The sequence below is a fragment of the Balaenoptera borealis genome (assembly GCF_965194805.1).
Source record: "Balaenoptera borealis genome assembly, chromosome: 12".
Classification (NCBI taxonomy): Eukaryota; Metazoa; Chordata; class Mammalia; order Artiodactyla; family Balaenopteridae; genus Balaenoptera; species Balaenoptera borealis.
Window position 1 is genome coordinate 81,942,959 of NC_138869.1, and position 15,546 is coordinate 81,958,504.

The 15,546-nt window shown below is 41.9% G+C and overlaps 2 protein-coding genes across 8 annotated transcripts in view; both read left to right on the forward strand.

Annotated features, from left to right (window-relative positions):
• The window catches only part of CENPQ (centromere protein Q), a 138,555-nt gene that overhangs the window by 29,821 nt on the left and 93,188 nt on the right, over nucleotides 1–15,546 (forward strand). For 3 of the 7 annotated variants that reach the window (XM_082347653.1, XM_082347651.1, XM_082347656.1), the window contains one exon: nucleotides 8,883–12,991. The exons of the other annotated variants lie outside the window; for them this stretch is intronic. In XM_082347653.1, coding sequence (XP_082203779.1) covers nucleotides 8,883–9,080 — 198 coding nt within the window. In that variant the 3' untranslated portion in view covers nucleotides 9,081–12,991. Of the gene's footprint in view, nucleotides 1–8,882; nucleotides 12,992–15,546 lie in introns of those variants that run through there. 7 annotated transcript variants of the gene reach the window in all.
• LOC309607359 (uncharacterized protein C6orf141) lies at nucleotides 4,791–6,694 on the forward strand (the record flags this gene model as incomplete). The annotated part of the gene is made up of 2 exons (XM_082345804.1): nucleotides 4,791–4,937; nucleotides 5,295–6,694. The coding sequence occupies 2 exons, from the start codon at nucleotides 4,791–4,793 to the stop codon at nucleotides 6,039–6,041; spliced, it is 894 nt and encodes a 297-aa protein (XP_082201930.1). The 3' UTR covers nucleotides 6,042–6,694.

A 15,546-nucleotide genomic window follows, 5' to 3' on the forward strand; every position in this document is an offset into this window, starting at 1 on the left:
TTCATAGTTTCAAAGTGTTACCAGAAGAATTGTTTCATTTGACCTCCACAAAAACCCTGGGAAGCACACAGGACAGGTATTATTTATACCTTGCAGATAAGAACATAGATTTGGAGGCATTGGGAGACTTGCCCAAGATAACAAGGCCCATCAAAGTCACCTGACTCAGTCCAGTGTAGATTTTCTTTGCAGGGTCTGAGTTCTTCAGGTCCGGAGAACCTTAGTTGTCAAAGGAAATATGATTAGAATCTCTTCTAAAAGGCTCATAGTTTTCAAGGTCTATCCATAATCAGGCTGGATTTTATTTATACACAATAACCTCACCCTAGTCTCAGACTTGCACTTTGTGTTCATTTAGGTGGCTTGTTTGTTTCTTTTTTCATTTATTCATTAAACTATAAACAGTGATAGTAGGATTATGAAGATATTTTATGTCATGCTTAAGGGTCTGACTTTATTTTTGTAGCTGTGGGGATTGGAGAGGTAGGGACAGAGAGGAAATACACACATACACACACATCAACACTCGGTTAAATATTAGATATGTGGGGTGGGTCTAGCCGCTGAGGGAAAGGGAAGACAATAGAATTGGTAGTCAAGCTAATCCTTGGGATAAGGAACACTTGAAAGAGGGGACTGATTTAAGAGAATACATAATGAGTTCAGTTTTAGGTATTTTAGGTTTAGAGTGTGTTGACTGAAAAAAGAAAAGCACAACATAAAAGTTGAGAGTTATGTTTTATTCGGCGGACATTCTTAGGACTTCAAGCGTGGGAGACAGCATCTCAAATAACACTGAGAGACTGCTCCGAAGAGGACGGGGGGTGAGAGGGAGGAAGCCAGGATATATAGGAGTTTTTGCAACAAAACCAGATAGTTGAAATATCAACAGATTATTGTTAATAAAAGAAAATCGGGTATCTCAAGTTAAGTTTAGCGCTTCTCTATGTTTGGGAAGATACAGGAGTCTGGGCTCACTGAAATCATCCCTGTGCTATGCACCCCAGCTATCTGGGTCCAGTTAGCTATCTGGGGCAGTTATCCTATGCTTTCTCATTCTGAGTTTCCTTAGGTGCACCGTCGGGGGCGACTGCTGGGGCTGACGGCTAGATGGGCTTGAAGTGGGCAGCCCCTTTGCCTCCATCCTGAGTTCCCTCAGGGTCCACAATCTGGACAGCTGTAATGTAATGGCTTGATGGCTGCAACATCCTTTGTTTACTAATATGGCAGGCAACATTTTAGTTCTCAAGTGACATTCAAAAGAGGTGTCCAGTAGAAAATTGAACAGAAACATTTTTCACTAGGTTAGACTGTGGTAGGAAGCAACCCTCAAATTTCATTGTTTTACTATAACAAAAGTTTGTTTCTTGCTTAGAATATGTATCAGCTGCTGTAACTTTGTTGGATTCCAGTCAGCTCTGTCCCATGTACTGTCTTCATTCCCAGATCACAGCAAAGATGGTAGCTCTGATTGGGGCCTGCCCAGGGCCAACCTTGCAATGACTCTTCCTTTTTGCTCAGATGGCATCCAACGTCACACCTGTTTAAGCTGAAGCAAGTCACATGGCCAAAGTCAACATCAGTGGGGTAGAGAAGTGTATGGGAATAAGGAGCATTGCAAGTCATGTGGTACACAAGCCAGGAAGTATGATCTTCTTTCAGGATGAGGAAATAAATAATTTGAGACAATAATACAATCTACCACAAGTCTGGAAATAAGCATCATGGTCTATAATAGAGATATAAATTGGAGAATCATCAGAGTACAGGTTGCAGTTGAAGCCACGGGATGGATAAAATCATGGAGAGTGTTTTAGACGTGAGAGAAGAGAAATGTCAAGGACAAAACTATTCTCTACACGTGCCTCCATATTCACCATTGCACCATTGCTCATAATGTGGCCTTATCCAGAATACCCTGTCACTCCCATATCCACACTCTGTTTATAATAGTTAGTGTGATAGACATTAGTGCAATTTAAAAAAAATCTTAACAGCACCCTGACTTCTTTTTTGGAATGTTACCTTTCCCTATCATACAGTTTTATTAGGTGGTAAGTCCAGCTGTTTGCTTTTCCATTACAGAAGCCAAGGGGATCCCCCAAAGGCTTCTTTGACTGTACCTTTTCTTTTACTGTCCTGTATTGTAAAGGGGTAAGCAGATTGCATAAACTGAGCCAGGTGGATACTTCTGAGTGGAATTTGACTCCTGAGTAAGTGCCACAGGGACAAGTGAGAGAGTTGGAGTGCATCTGTCCAGCGGAGAAATCTGTTCCTGTTGTACCAACTCCTCATTCCCTCGGCAACAGCTTTGATTTCTACCTGTTTTAAAGTCTGGTATTCCCACTTTCCCAACAAATCTGTCAGCTCCTAATATCCTTATGACAAAGCCTCTTTTCCTTAAATTAGAGTTGGTAGTAGGCAATTCAGAGGGGAAGTAAATGGGTTCATTTTATCAGCACCCTTTATCAGGCTTTTATGCACTGTGAGATATTAAAGCATAGCAGACACCACTATCCTGAAGGCAAGCTGCCTATTTCTTTGTTTTATGTTCTTTTTAGACTTTATCTCTTTGACGTTTAAATTGTTTGGCATTTCCTCTTAACATTCTTTTATGCATTAATACACAACTTCTTGACATCTAGAAATGCAGGTGCTTTATGGTGGATGAATCAGGCTCACTCCTCAGCAAATAGGTTTTCCCCATTCCCCATGCCTACTCTAATCCCTCACCCAACCCCCACTGGCATGAAAATTTGAAAGCAATAAATCTTGTGGTTTACATTACACTTCCCTCAGAATACAGGCACCTTCATTGGAATTCTCCCAATATTCCTGCAAGGAAGGAAAACACAGTGTTCTTATTGCCACATGAAAGCAGCAAAAAACGGCCTAGAGTTTATCTATGGTCTAGAGTATTATCTTTGGTAATGTTTCTTATAATGTTGTCCATGCACCACTAGCATCAGAATTGCTGAGGGTCTTGCTAAAAATCCACATTCTAAGCCCTCCCCGAAACCTATAAGAGCAGAATCCTAGAGAGTAGTTTAGCGCATTAGCCTGCAGTTGATTTTCATGTGCGTTAAAGTTAGCTTATTATCTCCTACGTTAGAACAGAGGATTTGATGTATGTAACTGATGTAAAGAATGAAAATTCCAACAGGACAAGCAATTCAGCTTCTTTCCTCCATCACCTAGAACAGTAGCTGACATTTAGCACACACTCAGTGATTCCTGGTTAAGTAAATGAAGAGAAAAGAACATGAAGTCATAGGTTTAAAAATAGGAAGGTCATTTAAAATAGGACCAACCATTTAAACTTGTGAGAATCCTGGCTCCACTGTTTATTGGTATTTGATCTTAACCTCCCTGTTCTTCAGAGTTCTCAAGGAGACTATAGAGCTACTTCCTTAGTTTGTTGTGAAGAATAAATGAGTTTGGGCTTCCCTGGTGGCGCAGTGGTTAAGAATCCGCCTGCCAATGCAGGGGACACAGGTTTGAGCCCTGGTCGGGGAAGATCCCACATGCCTCGGAGCAACTAAGCCCGTGTGCCACAACTATTGAGCCTGCGCTCTAGAGCCCGAGAGCCACAACTACTGAAGCCCGCATGCCTAGAGCCCGTGCTCCACAACAAGAGAAGCCACTGCAATGAGAAGCCCTCGCACCGCAACAAAGAGTAGTCCCCACTCACCGCAGCTAAAGAAAGCTTGCGCGCAGCAATGAAGACCCAACGCAGCCAAAAAGAAATAAAGAAATTTATTTTTTAAAAAAAAGAATAAATGAGTTTAAATATATAGAATGCTTAGAGCAATTCTTGCCTAATACACTCGAAAAATTTAGTTAATTGTAATTTAGCAGTAACTGGCCCAAGGTCAGGCATCCAGTCAGCCAGGTATGACCCAGGTTTTCTCACCCCTTGTACACTTTTTTTTTTTTTTAGTGACTTGTCAGACATCAGAAGGTCCTCTCTTTCCAAAATATCTTTCACCATACTACTCGGTCCTTCAAAGTACGGGCAGAAATTTCCACCATTGCAGTCATTTTTTTCTAAAGTAGACAGGAAAAGTGAACACTTTCTAATAAAGCAAGGACCTGTAACCGAGGACAAACTGGAAATCACAAACTAAGCTCCCTTTTTTCTGTTAGCTAGCTTTCCGCATTACCCTCAGGCAAAGTTAAGTGTGTCAGAGGGCCTGGCAACGAGAGATTCTGAAAGCCTACCCAGAGATCCATATATATATATTTTTTTAACTTCTGGGGTTAAAGGTGTGTGTGTGGGGGGGGGGGGGGATGAGGGAGGTAGGGGAGTAGTGAAAGGGGAAATTTTAAAAACAAACACAAAATTTTAAATCCTTAAGTTCTTTTTTTAAAAAAATAAATTTATTTATTTATTTATTGGCTGCGTTGGGTCTTCGTTGCTCAGCGTGGGCTTTCTCTAGTTGCGGGAGCAGGGGCTACTCTTCGTTGCGGTGCACGGGCTTCTCATTGCCGTGGCTTCTCGTTGTGGAGCACGGGCTCTAGGCGTGCAAGCTTCAGTAGTTGTGGCACGTGGGCTCAGTAGTTGTGGCTCGTGGGCTCTAGAGCTCAGGCTCAGTAGTTGTGGCGCACGGACTTAGTTGCTCCGCGGCATGTGGGATCTTCCTGGGCCAGGGCTCGAACCCGTGTTCCCTGCACTGGCAGGCAAATTCTTAACCACTGTGCCATCAGGGAAGCCCTCCTTAAGTTCTTGTAGCGGTTTGGTTTTGTTTATTTCCGTTTGATCAAAGGCACTAATGCCCCTTTGGACAAGCATGGCCAAAACCAAAATGAAGACCGGTGTGACCATTGTCTTACTGATTCCCGCATTCCAACGAAGAACAACAAACAATACACAGGCGTTTTCTCAAAGGACTCAACTTTCCCAATCAGATGCTTTTGATCTACATTCGATAATCTTGGTAGGATGGTGAGGGTGGATTCGGAGTGGACACGGAAACTTTTATCAGAAGAACTTGATTAAATCAGACTTTTTTTTTTTTAAACTTCCTTGTTCCTTCACTCCAAGGAGAGTCCTTGGAAAGAAGGCATACACTGTGTTGGACATTTCGTGGGGCAGTGCGGGTGTGTGTGCAGTGCAAGGGTGTCTCCTGTTGTTTAGAGACAAACGGTGGTGGGCTGGAAACTAGGATAGAACTGAGAAGAGAAAGGGGAGAGACTCAGAAATGAGACCACGGCCGCAGGTCTAGGATCGCAGGTAAGAAGAGGAGGGGCGATCGTGGGGTTGCGGGGCAAGTGAGGTTTTTCGCCTTTAAAAGGCCCGAAAGCCGCGAGAGAGGGAGGGAGGTGCGGAAGGGAGGGAGCGGGGACAGTCCCAGGCCCGGGAGGCGGGGCGCGAGGAGGCCACGCCCACGGCCAACTGGCCGTCCTGCGCTTTCCAGAGCTCCGCTGGCGTTCGCTGCGAGAACCGGCGGAAGACCCACCGGATGAATGGCCCTCCTCCCGGGATGGGGGCCCCGGGTCCCCGCGGGGCTCCGAATCTCGCGGCCTCGCCCCACAGCGTGCGGCGCGCCCGGCCGTTTGTGCGCGAGGCGGGGCGCGGGGCTCCCCTGGCCCTGGGCGCGCCGGAACCCTCGGCGGCGGGGGCGAGCAGCAGCCGGGGCGGCGCCCGCGAGCACCGCGAGGCCGGAGAGAATGTGCACTGTGACTCCTGGGTCCGAGAGAAAGTGCTCTTTCTTCTGCACCCGGAGAGGTGGTTGGGGACTCAGGGGGACTCCGCACGGGAAGAAGTGGCCGATGAGGAGGACCTTTTCAAAGCGGGCGGACAGGGCCGGGAACCCGACTGCCCTTCGCCTCTCTTTCCACGGGAAAAGCGAATTTCTGGCAGCCGTGCAGACGCTCCCTCCCGAGCTCCGGGGGACCCACCCAAACCCCTCCTCGTGCGGGTCGTGGATTATGAGGTGACACAAGAAGTCCTGCAGGTCGCGTGGGCGAAGGGCTGCATGACCACGCTGACGGAGGAGCGCTCCATGACCGCGGTCACTTTCCCCGCCAACACGGAGTGAAACCGGTTGCGGGGCGCCGGGACCCCTGGAGAACCCCGAGCTCTCGGCACAGAGAGGGAGAGAGACCCCCGTGTCCACGCCGCGGAGGGACAGTTTCACGGTCCCTCAGGACCTGACTCCCCGAGGAGATTCAGTGGGGAAGAGGAGCCCGAGGAACGTTCAAGAGTTGGTGAAGGAGCGCTCATCCTTAGGAAAAGAAAGTGCTCTTCCGGAAACTCCAGCCTGAAATTAACCGACAGCAAGAACCTTTTAAGAGGCTTCAGGGAGGCACACGGCACCCAGTGCAGACTGAAGAACTGTAAACAACACGATACCTCCTTTATACCGTGGCTTAAATACTCTGACGGTCTGGGAACCTTAGAAGAGGGGAGGAAAGGTATTTTCAAATTGGCAGAACGTGGGGATTTTGAAATAAGAAAATCTGTATTTAATTTTTATTTTGAGATAACTCTCGGTCACTTTTTTGCCTCCCTGCCCTCCCCTTCTCTTTAAGACCTGAAAGCAGAAGTGAAGTTTGAAGTCTGCTCTCTGCAAAAGGGTGGGGGTGGGAATATATGTGGAGAGAGGCTTGTTTTGAAACTGAAAAAGAAAGTAAAAAATGGGAAAATAAAATGTAAAACAAAACAGCCAGTAAACAAAATCTTTTTTTGTTACTGTCTTCTGGTGTGCACATCTTTTCTTTCTTTCTTTTTTTAAAATTTTTTAATTACCTTTAAGTGTTAAGAAAAGAGAGGAGCTAGGAAAAGAAGGGGAGGAAACAGAAGACTGAATTTTTAAGGTGAAATGCTATTTCAAAGGGCTTTACCCCAAGTATCTAATTTAGTTCAGTAAAAAATGCTATTAATATGAAATTTTTAGTTATCTTAATGTTTGAAACACTGCAGATAAATCTGCTCCAAAGGTAGATAGAAATATATAGTTTGCCATAAAATGACTGTATATCTTATTCTTATTCGAAGCTTCTTACTAATAAGATTTGTAGTCGAGACTGGATTGAAAAAAAATCTCTCCTGATACAGTTGAAAAAAAAATTTATTCTGATGCTATTGAAACAACTCATTTTTATTTTGTTTATTTATTTTTTATTAAACACCATCTTTATTAACTCTAGTAGTGGGGCCTGGTTTGGAGGTGTGTTAGGAGCAAAGCACCCCCTCTAGAGATGAACTGATGAACTGAAGGAGTTATCTGGTTACTGCAGGAATTAACAAAACAAATGGGACTCTGGCTTTTGAGGAGTAAACTATTGAACAGGGCCCCCTCCCTTACTCTTCCTCCTTTGCCCCTTATTTTCAGTTTAGAGCTTGACAGGCCCTCAAATATCATCTGATCCACCTCTTGCCTCTTGGCAGGCAAGATAGGTAAGATATGTCCCTATTTTACAGTTGAGCCAACCTAGGCCTAGAAGCCATGTGGCTTATGTAGGTCACAAAGCTAGTTACTGCATATGCTTACTAAGTAGATAAGAATATGATCATCTCCCTCCTAAAAGTTTGGGGATGCCTTTAGGACTTACTTCTAGGGAGTCAAAAGATGAGTGAGGGCAGCCTAGGTTTTCTGACTCAGTCAGTTATGAGAAATACTAAGATCACCTTAATGTCCCTGAGTCTGGCCAGACCTGTGGGCTTGAGATTCACCACTAGCAGTTCTCAGGCCAGTGTGATCCTCACTTGAGAGAGGAATTCAGCACCTGAGCTCATCTGTGCTCAAAACTGCTTGGTAGGTAGAAAAGGTAATACAGGCTTCATGAAATGAATGATCTTTTCATCCAACAACCCTGCCTGGCTCCAGTGTGAGGCTAAACTTCTTGGCAGACAAATTTCAGACCTGACTCAATAAGTTCAGTTGTTGTGAGTCAACATATGCCCCATGTGATAGAGCTTTGAATAGAGACAAGAAAAGCCTCTTTAAAGTTGACCAAAAACAGTAGCGACATTCTGTTGCCTTCCCTATGGAGCAAACTCAGGACTTGAGCTACTTGGGTTCACAACCACTCCACCTCTTACTAACTGTGTGACATTGGGCAAGTGTTTCACCTCTCTGTGCCTCTGGATCCTTATTTGTTAAATAGGGATAATAAATAGTATCAATCTTACAGGGTTTTTCCTAGGATTAAGTTAGATGAAAGATATTTAGATCAGTGCTTGGCATATAATAAATGCTCAAAGTGAGCGATTATTATTATTAGTATTATCGTTATTGTTTAGTTCACTTTCATCCTAACAAGGCTTTAGGGCTTTATTTAATAAAAAGCAGCAGAAGGCATACAACACAAGAAATCTTATAGAACCCAAACCAGTGGTTTTTATGGACTTTTTTCTGCATTCTTGAAACAAAAGTCTTATTTCTAGCTTTTCCCAACATTTAATGGATCAATAAATTTAAATTCCTTAGATTCCTTAGTAATGACAGCGCCCCCCCCTCCCCAGCTTGTGATAAGAGGCCTAAGGTGCACCATGTTTGACAGTCTTTGAAGAGGTTTCTCAGACTGCTTAGTTCCCCTTGGCAGGTAGGAGCTTGGAGTACTTTCTTTAGGACCTGTCAGGTTAGTTTGTTTGCCCTCTGGGATTTTAAATCTGATGCCCTTGTCATCTCAGAAAAGCAGAATAGGCACAATTAATTTTCATTTCATCTCCTTTCTGTCAAAAAAGTATTCAAGTCAGCTGGACTCCTTTAATCCAAATACATTTGGGTTAATTTTCTTTCCTTTAAGTAAAAATTATTTTTAAAGCACTTAACCCCCCTGCTAACTGCCTATAATGTCCTTATACGTGTTCTATAAACAGATGTCTCCCCGATGCAAAGAGTAATAAGTTGAAGTCTACTGAATTTGCTTCACAGATTTTCCCAATCCAAGCAGAACCCTGCTGTGGGAGGAAGCTGAGGAATCTTTTCCCAATTAACAGTGTTCTGGGGGCATCCCTGGTGGTGCAGTGGTTAAGAATCTGCCTGCCAATGCAGGGGACATGGGTTCGAGCCCTGGTCTGGGAAGATCCCACATGCTGCGGAGCAGCTAAGCCCATGCACCACAGCTACTGAGCCTGTGCTTTAGAGCCCGCGAGCCACAACTACTGAGCCTGTGTGCCACAACTACTGAAGCCCGCACGCCTAGAGCCCGTGCTCCACAACAAGAGAAGCCACCGCAATGAGAAGCCCACGCACTGCACCGAAGAGTAGCCCCTGCTCACCGCGACTAGAAAAAGCCCACGCACAGCAACGAAGACCCAATGCAGCCAAAATAAATAAATAAATAAATAAATTTAAAAAACAGAAAGAAACCAAACAAACAGTGTCCTGGGAGTGAATCTGAAGGGAAGCCTGGGCATCCTCAATACCAAGAAGTCTCTGAGAATGACTGGGTCTTGGCTCTTTGGTCTTACCTCCACCTCACCAAAAGTGTGATCATCTACAATTGTCTTATGTGGATGAATCACGGCAAGAACTTTGGAAGCCAGCTGACCACTCAAGTGACCATAAGACACATATTATAGTCACATAACTGCCATGGATCAAGCAAGTGTCAACCTCTCTTAACCTTTGTCCACAGCCTCCATCACCTTTGAGAGTCATTACATTTGACTCGCTGATCTTATTCTTGTTGGTCATCACCAGCACTTGATGTGCCTTTCTGCTTAAAAACAAAAAAGAAAGAAAGAAAAAAGGAGAAAGAGAAGAGGCTTTCTGTTAACAGAAAAAGTTATATTCATTGCAAAAAAATTTGAGGAAATGTTATTTTGTGAGGAAAAAGAAAAATGGAATAAAAGAAAACAAAAACTCACCCATGACCCCATATCTCTTTTAGTAATTGGTATGTTTCCAGTCTGGTTTTATTTATTTGATTTTTTAATGTGTATGTACATACACTTTTCTGATCATAAACTGTATATAAAATCTGAGTATTGTCTTTATGTAAACTAACATATACTGATGCTATTCAAGGTGGGGTCTGTGAACCAGAAGCTTGGGCATCTCCAAGAATGGTTTTTTAAGAAATGCAGAATTCCAAGCCCCACTCTAAATCTGTTGAATCGGAATTCACATTTTGGCCAGATCCCTGGGTGATTCACATTAAAGTTTGAGAAGCATTGACATATATGCTATATTTAGTTCTGTATCCTACTTTGTCACTTACAAAAACTTAAAAGTTTTTCTTCTCCTATATGGAAAACAATGCCATGGTAATAACACTTTGTAGAATTATGAAAACATTTAGAGATCACAAAAGAGTGAAACGTATTGATTTGTGAATTGGCAAAGAGATCTCTAAAAAGCTTCGCAGTGTTTTTTTAAAGAGCCTTATTATTCTAAAGTTTTCCTAATGAAAGATTGATTGGTTATTGGAGTTCAAACTATGCCAGAAATGTGGTTCTTTTATTGTCTAAGAATGTGAAACAATACTTACTTAAAGATCCCCTTAAGGGAAGAGGACAGGAAGTCATTAAAGAAAGCCCTATTACAACACTTGCAGGCTGAGTCGAGACTTGCCAGCCACTTGTAACGAATTACCAGGGGGTGGGGAAAAAGGTAGAGCCTGAATTTGAATCAACTGATTCAGATAAGAAAGCAGGCTGTGACTCTTGAACACCCTGACATCCTTATAACTCTGGTCAGTACTTTGCTATTTCATTAGGGAGGGCAAATCTTTGTAACTTTTCTTCTGTAGATGAAGATAAGAAACAGTCCAATTTACTTCGGAAAGAATAAGGAATTATAATCATTTATTAGGCACAATGTAACTAATAGTTAACAAAACATAAGACTTGGTTAGCTTTAAAGCAAGGAATAAATTTAAATTCAAACTCAGATTTCTAAGTATAAGAGAGAATGACTACTTTTAGGAGGCTGCAGGCTTCACAAAAATAGGACAAACAGAGGCTGTTTATTCAGAGCTTGCAGCATCACTTGCACTAGGCAAGGGAGCAAAGGCAGGCGGGGCAGTGGGAAAGTTTTATAGTGACCAAGATGATCTTAACTTTATTCTCAGCTCAACTAAACCTTAGGTTTCTTCCTGACTATAGCTCCTGAGCTCCTTAGAGCATTACTTGAGAAAACTTGCAATTGTAAATTTCTTTCTCTGCCCCTTTGAGATATAAATCCCCCAACGTCTTGCCAACCCAGGAACAGGACCTTCTTTCTCAAGGATCTGGAAGCCATCCCTTTGAAATGTAATCTAGAAAGATGGGGGCCCCTGACTCCCAGTCTCTGCAAGAGGGTGTCAGAGCCCAACTTCATAAGCCTTAGTTAGCAAACACAGATGGCTTAATGGCTTTGACCAACCTCCCCCCTAAGGTCCTCTAGTACTTCTCCACTAGCTCACCCCAGTTCTTAAAAGCTGTCCCACCTTTTGTTTCAAAGGAGTTGAGTTCAGTCTCTCTCCCCTATTGCAACAGACTTGAATAAAGTCTTCCTTGCGTCTTTAACTCAGTCTAGTACAATTTTTGTTTGACAACAGTGAAGAAAGGAGGGGTTTCATGTATGCTCTGATTGGAAGCTACTAACATGGGAAAGCTAGAGGTGGGCTATCAAGAGGGGCTTCTTATATAATGGTTTAGGGCTCTCTCTGGTAGGTCCTGAGTTGGAAGGGTGCAAAAAAAAAGAAAAAAGAAAAATAGGGAAGCTGGCAGTCATTGACCAAGTAAGTCCTGGTCTTTCTGGGCTGATTGCAGCAGAGACTGTGGTTTGCCTTCCCAGGCTAGTTGCTCCAGAGGTTGTAGATTCAAGTTCTACAACCTGGTAGTATCAGCCTCAGGATTTTTTTCTAGGAGTAAGTTTAAACTACTTAGAACAGTGCCTCATATACAATAAATACTCAAAATTATTATTACTGTTACTATTGTTGTTATTGTCTATTTTAATTTTTATCTTAACCAGCTTTAGTTTTTTTGGTTGTTTGTTTTTAAGAGCAAAAGGCATACAACACAAGAAACCATATCAAACCCAAACCAGTGGTTTTTACTAAGACTGTTTTTCTGTTAGAAACTAGAAGTTAGAAACTAGAAGACCCAGTCACAGAATTCTGGAAGGTCCAGTCACAGAATTCTTTTTTGGAGAAAATCACGTTATAATTATTTCTTAAAAACATCCAGAATGCAGCACTGCAAGTAGTTTCTTCATGGGGTGAAATATGCTTTGGCATAGTTCAGCCCTGACTGTTGGCACCCAATATGCTATGTAATGGACTAGTGCTACCTTACTGAGAGAAAAGTAAGGGTTCACCTAGTATTACCCAGTGATCACTGAGGTTGATTAGTGCACAAGCCTAATCTTAAGGCTGGTTTGTTGGACAACCTGCCCCAGGCTTGGAACCATGAGTGTTAAAGCTGGTTTGTGTGCCTGTTGGATCATCCTTAGGCCCATGTCTTACTTCTAAAAAATCTTGTGACTTTGAGCTTATTTTGAAAGCCTGCTAGGTCCATGGAAAAGCGAGTACAATTGAATAACCGGAATTCAACTTACTTGGGAGAGGGACAGGGAGGTATACGGGGGAGGTACGAGGTATACGGAGCACCAGGTAATTTTTACCAAATCAAAAGAACTTGAAGGGGAGGGCTTGTGAACACAGTCACCTTGTGTAAGGATTCTCTGACCACTGATGTCCATGTTTCAGAGAGAAACCCTGTGCAAGCCTATGGACTTCCCAAGCCAGCCTCAATATTGACCCAGATTTCTGAGGTTATAGGTTCAGGGTTTACAGTCTTTCCATCCCAACATAACTGGATGGGAAAATGTGCAAACTTACAAGTGAAATGATATTAGATCAAAATACGGGAGTAGAAGAAAGGAGGTTCTGTGACCTATATTCAGTGGCAGGGTTATATTTAGGCAATGGGCAGGGTTTGCCCCAAGAATGAAAAATAAGCAGTACAACATCTTCAGAGATTAAAAAAAAATAATGCTGGACTAAAAGCCTGTCTGCTTTTTATCATCACCATGGACTTAGTAATAAAATACTTGTCTCTGAAAAAACTCTATTGTTGAACTAAATTCTAAAAAATTCCTGTGATTACTGTTTGAACTTTAATAATAGAGAGGTAAGCCTCCAATGAGCACATTTTCATTTTCCTTTATTATTTTTTTTCTATGTGGAAGATAATTTAAACAACTCTCAGTGTTGCCCCGCAAGTCAATCTCTCTCTCCCTCTCACTCTCTCTCTCTCTCTCTCTCTCTCTCTCTCTCTCTCTGTCACACACACACACACACACACACACACACACACACACACAGAATCAGTTACATGCATTCATTTAGAGAGTAAATTCCTAAGAGTTCAGAACCTTTCTTACTCACTTGGAATGCACTTTGTGTCTCCAACCCCTATATATTCCTGCATTTTAAGAGTAGATTCAGGGACTTCCTTGGTGGCGCAGTGATTAAGACTCCGTGCTCCCAATGCAGGGGGCCTGGGTTCAATCTCTGGTCAGGGAACTAGATCCCACATGCATGCTGCAACTAAGAGTTCGCATGCAGCAACTAAGAGTTTGCATGCCACAACTAAGGAGCCTACCTGCCGCAACTAGGACCCAGCTCAACCAAATAAATAAATAAATTAAAAAAAAAAAAAAACTCTTTTAAAAAAAGAGAGTAGATTCAATATAAACTGTAACCCAGTGGTTGTAGTGATTTAGAAAAAGAACTCGAGTTACTTCAATTCTGACATTATATGTGGCATGTATAAAATTTTAAATAGGGAAACAGCAAAATGTAATATTTTTTGTTCAATAAGCGCAATTTTAGTTCACACATGAACGGTTTTATTGCATTTGGATAATTGACATGAAATTTATTATTTATTCATCGTTTTATAACTAAAGAATGAATCAAGAAAATAAAATATCCCATGAATTGTATAATTTAGTAGTTCTGTTTCTTTTGCAGACATTTCAGTTTTATTAAAGTTTATTAGTTATTTGACAGTAGTTTACATACATAATTATTATATCAGACTCACAGAAGGATCAAAGTTATTGTTTTAGTTTATGATTATTATTGAATATTATTTTCTCATATTGGTGTTAAAAATTATCTGCTACTGGTGTCACATTCACTAAGTATGCCACTGCCAACATGTAGTCATAAAGTCATAAAAATGGGGGACTGAAAGGGTTGGAATTCAAACTCAGATTTCCTGATTTCGAATCAAAGCTGTTTCTGTTAATCCCTATATAAGAGAAAGTAAAATCTCTACCTTAATGCAGTAAATAATAAGTGATAAGGATAGAACTGGGGAAAAGAGCGCCTTCAAACACAACTAGAGAAACATGAGGGTTTGGAGAGATTTAGCTCTCACAGTTCAGGCATAAAATTGATTTTATAATAGTTTTTCTTATTGTGACACTTGGGATTATATTTTAGTAATATTTCTGTTTGTGTATGATAAAAAATAGTATTCCTACTCCTAGATTTCCTGAAGTAGAAAAAATATATATATATATATCTAGAGATGTTTAGAATTCCTGAGGTAAGCTGGGCAAAATCCTTTAAGGATGGGGCCACCCTGCAAAAATCTATCTGCTGCTGCCTTGTGGTCCAAAGAAGCTCCAGGTCCAAGTGCGTGAGAAACCACGGAGGCCCTGAACACAGTGTCAGTCAGAGCTCAAGAACAAAAGTCAAAGTAATTACTGTTCACAGGGTGTCATAGAGAACATAATTTCTTTAAAGATGAACAGCAGTAAGTCCAAGAGCTGATAAAGGGCTCTGGAAAGCAATATGTATCTCTTCACTTGTAAAATGAAGGTTTGGAGTTAGATATAGCTGGTGTATCCTCCAGAGATCATTGTTTATATTTCTGTGGCTTTTCCCCCCCCCCAAACTATAATGCAGGGAAGTGTTGAGAGAAATTGAGCTCGAAACACTGCAAATACATGTATGTTACTTTTCATTTACTTTACCTCTTGTTCCAGATGTGATATTATGTTTTTCATTTTAAAGCAGGAGTCATGAATGCATGCAACATTTTTTGTATATTACCCTGTGCCTACGTGTGTATGTGTGTAGAAACTAGGAGAATGGACTGTGCTTTGTATCTCTCTGCATCCTTTAGTTATCAGTAGGTAAAGAAAGTCTATTTTTTGGGTGGCTGCTGTTTACCCATCACTGAATGGGAATCTGGAGTGATGCTAAGCCATTGTTTGTACAAGTGCAAAGATGACAAACTGCTTATGGTGAAGTTTTGCTAAGACTCTTTTCTGGAAATGGAGAACTCATTTCAGGTTCTTAGAAATCCAGACAATTATAGAGTAAGTTCATTTAGTTCATGGATTTCAAATTTAATGTAAAGCTCTTTTCTTTTCCCCACTTTGCTTTCTTCAAGAAATCCTAAGAGAAACACTGGTATTTACACAATTAAAGCTTCTCTGGTTGGAGTGAAGTGGGTTTGCCCATTGTTGCCCTGCTTGACTTTCTCTTCAAATTCCTGAGGCTCTGCCCTAGCCTCACCCACAAGGAATCTTCAAGGATTCCCTAAGAAAATGTCCTTCCAGTGCTTAAAGTCCTACAGCCAATTGA